General features: G+C 34.5%; 1 protein-coding gene across 3 annotated transcripts in view; it reads right to left on the bottom strand.

The window, feature by feature from the left end:
- Positions 1 to 275: 275 nt before the first annotated feature.
- Positions 276 to 9,793, bottom strand: part of LOC143237034 (protein dead ringer homolog) — an 87,745-nt gene continuing 78,227 nt past the window's right edge. For 2 of the 3 annotated variants that reach the window (XM_076475870.1, XM_076475868.1), the window contains exons 5-6: positions 2,115 to 2,354; positions 276 to 678 (exon numbers count right to left, since the gene is read on the bottom strand). In XM_076475870.1, the coding sequence (XP_076331985.1) occupies positions 572 to 678; positions 2,115 to 2,354 (347 nt within the window). In that variant the 3' untranslated portion in view covers positions 276 to 571. The remainder of the gene's footprint in view (positions 679 to 2,114; positions 2,355 to 9,793) is intronic. The other variant, XM_076475869.1, reaches the window with a different exon arrangement.

Below are 9,793 nucleotides of genomic sequence, written 5' to 3'. Positions count from 1 at the left end.
TAGAAGACCAACATTAGTTCGCATAGTTGATTTTATAATTTCGTTTCATAGCATGCACATTAGCCGTATATTTATTTTTAACTTAATTAACAGAATGCATTAGCAGTATATCAGATTTTTAACATATCTTCACACAGATATAAGCCAAATTAGAAATTTTCGTAGCAATTTTACAGTTTTGTTAGCGTGGGAACTACAAAACATTTTTTTTTCGTTATGCATCTAAATTCCTTAACACTCTGTTACTTAATCAGATAAAATGTAAAAAAAATATCACTATGAAACGTATGTATGTTTTAATTCTTAGTCGTTACAATTATATTTTCTACAAACTGAGTTATATTTTCTGTTATCATGTCCTCAGTTTTGTTTTAATATGGTATAAAGAACTTCCTATTAACTGTCAACTGATTTGCTAGTATCGCCATCTAGTGCCCATACGTGAATTCATAAGTTTATTAGGAGACACGAGGAGTATATACACCATTGAACGTTATATTTCAGCACGAAGAAACAAGGCACTCAACATGTATTGAACATAACAACAACCCTCCTTTCTTCTCCCATTTCATTACAACCGTCTTCTGTGGTTGTTGGCGAATAAAACTCCCTGGTACATTACACCGTTTATCTCCATGCTGACAACCATCGAGTTTTCCAGATGAGACCGACCGTCATCTGTCAGAAAATTATAAACAACACAAATAATTGAAGTTAATCATCATAAAGTGAATAATATATAGACACTGTGGGACTAATAAGATTTGTTTAAGTTTTAACAACTACAATAAGTATTTTTTCTTGGACAAGTTGATTGAGTATTTGCCTTGCTTCATCTGTTCAGAAATCTCTATACGTCATCAAATACAATTATTTTGATTTGTGCCGAGCAGTTAAGTATTAACGTCATATATATGCAAAAACGGCTCGTTTGGGTTGAGAAATATTTTACGTAGAAGAGCGAACAACGTTTCGACCTTCTTCGGTCATCGTCACAAACCTGACGAGCCGTTTTTGCATATATATTTCTCTACAAGTGGGTTTTCTCGACATCACTGAAGTATTAACGTCAGTTGAAAACTCTTGCCTTAACCATACATTATTCAAGTTAAGGACTAAACAAAAGCTGTCAGACGTTCAGTAACTCTACCATTGTCAATATTAGCAACACGTGAGGTTATCTTAAAAAAACAGGGTATCATTACAATGTAGACACGTCTTAGAATTTCAAACAATTATCACATTCAGTAAGACTTACGTAAGCTTATATCTGTTCTTTAGTTTTAACGTAAATATTCTGTGTATTTGTCACCTGAATAAATTTATTTTGTTATACATTTTCCATCAGTTTTCCTCTTTTATCTTCAATTGAAAACTACAAGACAAGTAAGCTGTTAACTGTTCATGAGACGTCACGTGACATAAGAAATATTGTCCTGTTCGTTTCATAGTATGGCCCGGCATGGCCAGGTGGATTAAGGTGTTCGACTCGTAATCTGAGGGTCGCACCAAACATGCTCGCCCTTTCAGCCGCGGGGGAGTTCTAATGTGACGATCAATCCCACTGTTCGTTGGTAAAGAGTAGCCTAAGAGTAGGTGGTGGGTGGTGATGACTAGCTGCCTTCCCTCTAGTCTTACACTGCTAAATTAAGGATGGCTAGCGTAGATAGCCCTCGAGTAGCTTTGTGCGAAATTCAAAAACAAACAAACAAATATTTCATAGTTAATAAGGAAACTAACCTCTTCTTTTTTCGTCGTGTTTAATGAAACAAACACCCATAAACAAATGATAAATATCTGCAGAAATTTTAATATTTAGAAAGTGAAAAAAACTACACAAAACATCCATTAGTCTTAATTACCTAGAAAATCGCCTTAGACTATCTGTGACTTATTGCTGTTTTCCTGAATTTAAGAATCAAAATAATTTGTTCTGATTTTTACTCAACTAAGCTATAATAGTTTAAAAACAGGTATAACAGAGCTCAATGGTTATAAACAGTGAGAGAACACAACTTTTCTTATTACAAACTCCTTCTTACTACCAATTTCATAGCTACATCCTTAACATACCACAAGAATAAAGTTTATCTTTAAAGTATTTGTATAGTTACCTCTACTGGTAATCTTCAGATGGGTGCTGGGTAACGTTCCATGATTCAAGTGTCGCTCTTCTTCTCTTAGTAATCGTTTGGCAGGGGGAGCTTCAGGCACTTCTACTGTATTACGAGAAGCAGTATCTATTGTCCTCGTGGACGGTGAAGACACTCTTGGAACCTCTAGATTCAACGCTTCTTGTTGAGGAAACGCTAATCTAGCAGAAGTGGATGGAATCTTTGTGCTGTCCTCTTCTACTGTTGGTAGAAAGGATCAACCAAATAATTACTAATTAAAGATTTACGACAATTATTATGAAATTATTAATCAATGTAATGAAGTTTGCGCAGAGTTCATGAGCCTAAATCGTCAATCAGGTTTCACTCGTGCATGAAGTAAAAAAATTCTTATTGTGATTTGCAGATTGGAATATAAGAGTTGGAGGCTGTCCCCAAGTTCTGTAGTTAAAATGTTTATATAGCACCAAGTTAATAAGTGCGTATCTAATCATGTCACAAGTAAGCATTTTAAAGCAGGTCATGCAATGTGATATAATATATTATACGATTTAATAACAAAGTATACACAGAATATACCAGCTTCATGACTCTTACAAAAATGAGAACATTTTAGAAGAAACGCTAACTCTTGAGTAACCGAAAAAACAACAATACTTAGGTTCATGGTACTTTCGAAGAAAATATAACAGTATAAAAGTCTAATTTCACATAAGAGGCCTAGTTTTTCCATTATTGATAAATGAAAATTAAACAATTAACAAAGATACGAGACTAATTATATAAAGGTGTGTGCATAAAGCGGTATCTGGAACGATCAAACTAAAAGCATTTTCTAGTAAATGTTTGTTATAAATTGTTAACTAAATGGTTGATAGATGTCGCTGCTTCATCTGAAAAAAAACGTTATCTGTGTTGTGAATAGAGTGTTTCTAATGTAGTTAATTGTATCATTACAAAATTTCACAGATATCGGTTTAAGAACAGCTTAAACACTCACGAAAAGGAAATTTCTTAGTGTCCTAAACCTAACCTTTTTTGTTTCAAAATACGGAGGTAGTCGAATTTAATATTCTTTGAATTAATTTTTTGTGTGGTTCATCCATTAAAACTATTCATCATTTATTTTACTGTTTATATTTCATATCACAAAGTTCTTTATTTTCTATATTTCTCGTTTTAAGGTAAAATTGTTCATTTTGTAATTATCAATTAATACATTTCTGGGCTTCCTTCTGATAAGCATAAGAAATACTTAAATACAAGCATTAAATTTCTTATTTTCACTTTTTCCAAATTCTACGCCACTTCAGAAACCTGAAGTAAAGTATTTTCCTTGTAATTTTGTATATTATATATTAAGTTATCTTAATAATTTTAAGAAAATATACTCTTCCAGAGAAACAGCTACGAAAAGAATGCATGAAGTTACATGTTAAAAGGCTAAATTTATTTATTTATTTTTATGAACTTCGCGCAAAGCTGCTCCAGAGCTATCTGTGCTAGCCGTCCCTAATTTAGCAGAGTAAGACTAGAAGGAAGGTAGCTAGTCATCGTTACCCACTGCCAACTCTTGGGCTACTCTTTTACCAACGAATAGTGGGACTGACCGTGACATTATAACGACCCCACGGCTGATAGGGCGAGCATGTTTGGTGCGACCGGAATTCGAACCCGCGACCCTCAGATTACGAGTCGAACGCCTTAACCTACCTGGCCATGCCGGGTTTAAACAACTTCTAAATGCAAACCCATTAACCACTGCTAAGGTTGTGTACGTAAAGCCTAAATGAAAACCTGTAAGTAATGATAAAGTTGTAATTTTTTTCCAAGGAAGTCGCTTTTGCTTCAAGTAACTACATTAAAAATAAATTTAAACATCGTACATAATTTATGTGTACGTATGTATTAGTAGCAACTAATAAACTTTGGGTAGCTACTACATGGCTAAAAAAAGATTAGCGTTACCCGAAAAATTCAATTAAGGGTGAGTTAAAAAAGGGCAAACAAAACTTTCATCCTGCCTCACTTTCAATTAAATGAAAACTATATAAAAAAAAGATTAACGTTAGAATTGAAAATGTGTGACTCCACAAACACCAGAAAACTTGCTTTAGTGGTTAAATTGAAGTTTTTATAATCAATGAATAAGTTGATTGTGTTTGGATTTCAGCAATTAAATACTAATGCTAAATACATATAATATTACGACTGCTGTAGCTATAGTCTTCAGAAAACGGACACAAGCTCTCGTGGATTGGAATATTCAAACTCGCTATTATATAGAAGAGGGAAGCGGCTATACGGCATCGTGTGTAATTACAGAGAATACAACATATAATGGAGATTTATTGCCCTGTTTATACTGTGGTCCTGTGGTCAGTCGGTGCCGCGAAGACTGGACGAGAGTCATCGGGCAGACAGGAGGTGCAGAGATTCATACGTTATTGTTGAAATTGATTCCACAAATTTCACTTAACACAACTTTCATGTGAAACTACACACGTATACAGCTGATATATTTTATACGTTGGTTTTATACAACCATGCCTTCATTTGTAGATATTACCTTTCAGGTGTTTTTAAAATCTACTACCGTAATGGTGGTCACGACCGTAGGTACTCTCGATCCAGCGAATAACAATGTTAAGTCTCAACTATTAAAAACATGGGGTCGTAAACAAGTGCACCGTTGTGTTCTTCGCGAACGTTGTATTTGTTAAAAACTCCTCTGGTGGTTAACTTCCGAGATTAAAAAATGTATGAATCATCCCCTATAAAAAATACAGAAACACTAAATTGTATTTAATGGGATTTATTTATTTTACTAATAAACTAATTATTACTGTTAGGCTTCCAGCTAAAAGTTCTCCAATGTTATAACTTCCGAAACGCATTCGATATCATTCTCTCATACTCAAAAAGCACATTTAGGACAGAAAAATATATTAAGGAAACCTGATAACTCGATACAGCTTTCGAAAGGTAAAGTTTCCTTTTTATGTAAGAGAAAGAAATATTCAGTTATTTAACAAGCAGAAGCCAGAAAAGTTACAAAGCTTATCATCTTATCCCAAAAAGATTTTAAATAATTTACAACAAAACATGTAATACAAACACATTTATATATATTGATAGGACACATACTAATATGTATATATTAGTGAAAATAATGACATTTTAACGAAGTTAAATAAGCAAAATCACAAGGAAGGACTGCGTTAAAAACAGCAAATCATAACCTTTGACTAACGAGAGTGTATATGTATATTTTCTTATAGCAAAGCCACATCAGGCTATCTGCTGAGCCTGCTGAGGGGAATTAAACCCCTGATTTGAGCGTTGTAAATCCGTGGATATACCGCTGTACTAGCAGGAAGGGGGGTGACTAACGACATTAGTTATAATATAAAAAAACAAGCCGAAACAAAAATAAACAAAAACCCTGCACTAACTGAAAAGATTCCAGAATACAAATTATAATGTGGGATTATAAAATGGACAATTGGATGGGACGTTTCATGCCAGTATAGTTCGTTTGCTGTGCTGTCAATTAGTGCCTTTCTACCATAATGGGGGCTGGATTGCTAACTTCAAGAAGTAAGTTTCAACTTACTTACCCCCAAATGGTAATACCTTATTTTCTTATTCTTATTTTTATTCCAATTAATGTTTCCTTCTTTGCTTGGGAGAGCAGTCACCTTCTCACAACTATCTGAGGGCAGTGAAGGGTGATATAGATACGGGCAGTGAAGGGTGATATAGATACGGGACGTTGTGGGCTTAAGCAAGTACATCTCGATCTCCTAATTTTTATTTCTATATCTATTGCTACTCTTTGATTTCTTATGTGAGACTGATAAACGGAAGTTAACTTGATAGATGGTGTATCCCCACCGCAATGTGGGTCCTACTTCTTGAATCACCTCCAAAACCTATGGTAATTTTATAATCCTACATTATAGCTTACATCCTGGGATCTTTTCAATTACAGCAGTATTTTCAGCCTAATTTATATTTTTGTTTCGGCTTTTTTTTTAAGTTATAACTAATATATATATGAATCGAAAATAAATGAATTAAGTTCAAACTATTTCCCACAGACAGCCGGGTGTTAAATGAAATTTAACTATTCGCTGGATGGTTTTATTAAAGTTTCGATTAGATGCTCGGTCAACAGAACACCAGGCTCTTACTAAGTAATATAAAGAGTGAAATGAAGCAGAACACCAGGCTCTTATTAAGTAATATAAAGAGTGAAATGAAGTAATTTTAAATAAATTTCTTTGATCAATCGTTCCCTTTTTATTCTTAATAATCTCTCCATATCAAAACATGATGTTGGTAACCATGGTCTTCCACAGATCTCTCTTCCTCTCTCTTCCGATAATATGTCCAAACATGATGTTGATAACCATGGTTTTCCACAGATCTCTCTTCCTCTCTCTTTAGATGCCATATCCAAACATGATGTTGATAACCATGGTCTTCCACGGATCTTTCTTCCTCTCTCTTTAGATACCATATCCAAACATGATGTTGGTGACCATGGTCTTCCACGGATCTTTCTTCCTCTCTCTTTAGATGCTATATCCAAACATGATGTTGGTTACCATGGTCTTCCACGGATCTCTCTTCCTCTCTCTTTAGATACCATATCCAAACATGATGTTGATAACCATGATCTTCCACGGATCTCTCTTCCTCTCTCTTTAGATACCATATCCAAACATGATGTTGGTTACCATGGTCTTCCACAGATCTCTCTTCCTCTCTCTTTAGATACCACAACAAAACAGGACGTTAGTAACTATGGTCTTCCATAGATATTCCTCTCTAGAAACCATATCCAAACAGGATGTTGGTGAATATGCTCTTCCACAAATAACTTTCAATGTCGATACATTTATCCATTTATATAGACACTTGATGTAAGTCAACTTCTGTTTTCCACGGTCTTGCTTTCCTTCAATTTTTCCAGTTACGACCAAATATTCAATTTTTTCTTTCCTCATAACATCTTGGAAATCGCAATTGTCTCTTTCTGGTGTTAAAAAGGAATTTTCTCATGCAAACTGCTCTTAACAAAGCATCTTCATTTGAGATTACCTTTTCCAGATAGGGGTGTATTTTTCCTTTATTAACGAGTTTCAATATTGGCAGGATTGACAACACTCTAAGGGAAATCCCGTTTTCTGCGGGATTTGGGTTGTATATCAAATTTCTATCAATTATAAAGCCAAACCATGTCAAAACCAACCAGCATTAATTATTTCCTTCTTATTCAGTAAGGTAATATTGCTACCCATTAAAAAATTTTGAAGTTGCCCTTGAATAGCCAATTTCTAATTTGATACCCTCTTGCCAGAACGGCTAACCTTGTCCTTTATAAATAGACACCTACGTATTACATAAAACAACCATTAGTTTAGTTTCGAAATTATCTGTGGTGAATGCATGGATATACATTATTTCGTATAGGACCTTTAATGGCGTAAATCATACGATATTTTGTAAACAACTTGATTTTGTTTGAACAGCGAATGCCACGAGGGCAGAAATCTCGGCACACATTGCTATAGCGTGAAATTGGTAGTTTCCGGCCAAAATCAACAGATTTTTCAGAGTTGATGATCAAAACAGCTGATGTTTCAAGTCGAAAGTGCTATTTATTTTTGTCTTCACGCTACATTAAACAGTTTTATTGAGATCCTAATATCAGATGGCGCTAGAAATCTTTAAGTGACTTCATTGTAAAAAGCGTGAGGCTTTAGCTTGCATCCAGAGTCTTAGCGGGTCTACCAAATTATACACCATTTCAACACTGGGAAAGATAGACGTCAGAGAACTGCAAAATATTAACAAAAACATTCGCCATTCGTAAGGTGCCTACCCTTCTGTGCTTCACGCTCGGTGGTCTTACATTAAACGAAAAAATGACACATATCACAGCAAAGATGGCCAGCTTCGTATCGCTTTGTTCAGGGTAGTGTGCGTAATATCGTGACAAATTGCTATATACCGGGTGTGATTTCCCCCGTCTGATATGTAATTCAAGATGAGTGAGTTTCTTTGGGCGTTCATTTAGGAAGTTTTATTGGATCTATGGTCATAAAGATAACAAGCAATGTAATAAAACAGCTGCTGTATTTCAAACGTTTCAAAAAGTATAGATACCATAATCGTTTGATCAAATTTTTCTCGCATATATATATATATATATAATACAGTTATGTTATTTTAAATCATACAGGATTATAAAACCTTAAACTAGTTCAAGCCAATTACGATAAGTGGAGCAAAGAACAAATATAGGAAACATTGTCAGTGAATAGAGAACTGGTGCGAGGTTTCTTATTTCTATCATAACGAATAAGTGAGTGGTTCAATAGCAAATAGAGCAGTGTTACAAAATTATTTCCAGGATGAAAATTTAGTTAAGTGACTATACAAAGGATATATTTAATGTGAAATATCGTGTCCTGCCTTTAATAATACAGCGCTTAGTTTAATTTATATTGCAAGTAATTTTCATTCAAACGTTAACGTACTCTATGATCACAATAGAAAAGAAACTGATGTGACTTAATTAGTGGGATGAGAGGGCAAAGACTGAATCAGTTGTCCACTCACTTTCAACCAGCGTTGTGTACTCAAAACAAAAGGAGTTCTGCAAAAAAAAATCGCCATTATTCAATGTTTCCTTTTGATATTTTGATCTAAGAAAAATACGCGTTTCTTTTTTCGTAAAGAACGTACATCATACGATAAAACACATTATTGTGAAAGTTTGTTGTGAACTTTCAGTGAACATTTTAATTTCTTGATGTCCCTCGAGTTACCCATTTACTTAACATAATGCATAGGATAGCTTTTGAAAGACATTCCTCGCTTTCCACATAACAGGCTCCCCACTGGGGCAACAGTAAGTCTTCGGATTTACAACGATAAAATTTGGGGTTCGATTCCCCTCGGTAAACACAGCATATAGGTCGTTGTGGTTTTGCTATTAGAAAAACACACTCCACAAAATGGTCATCTAAACTCCCTCTTTTCGTTTTCCAAGCTATAGAAAACCTAGCATTCTAATTACTGGTAAACTAAAAACTGATATTCTAAGCCTTGGTAATCTAAAACCAGGTGTTCGAAACCTTCATGATGTAAAAAAACTGTTATTCTATACTATGGTAATTTAAATTTTATATCAAATTCTACAAGTAAAAATTTAGAGATTGCAAAACGCCGTTTAAAAGAGTAGCCCAAGAGTTGGCGGTGGGTGGTGATGACTAGCTGCCTTCCCTCTAGTCTTACACTGCTAAGTTAGGGACGGCTAGCGCAGATAGCCCTCGTGTAGCTTTGCACGAAATTCAAATCAACAACAAATTTATGTAATTTTTTGTCTCACACTTTTTTAAACAGGTACGATATTTTATAATCAACCAGTTACGTTTAACCAGATTCAGAAACAACTGCCTACACAAAATGTGCTTTGAACCATCAGAATACTAAAGCGTCAAAAGGTACTTGAAATTTTTCAGTTGGTCTTAAACCGTTGAAAAAAAAATACTTGTTTCAACCTAATTGTGATCGTATTCTTTTTTCCAACGAAACTGCGACCACGCCTTTCTTTATTTTTACACAAATTTCTATGTTGGATTTATAAGAAGTCAGGTTTTAAC

Source organism: Tachypleus tridentatus, chromosome 13 (assembly GCF_004210375.1).
Source record: "Tachypleus tridentatus isolate NWPU-2018 chromosome 13, ASM421037v1, whole genome shotgun sequence".
Classification (NCBI taxonomy): domain Eukaryota; kingdom Metazoa; phylum Arthropoda; class Merostomata; order Xiphosura; family Limulidae; genus Tachypleus; species Tachypleus tridentatus.
The sequence above is the reverse complement of the archived record's forward strand: the minus strand, read 5'-3'. Positions and strand labels throughout refer to the sequence as shown.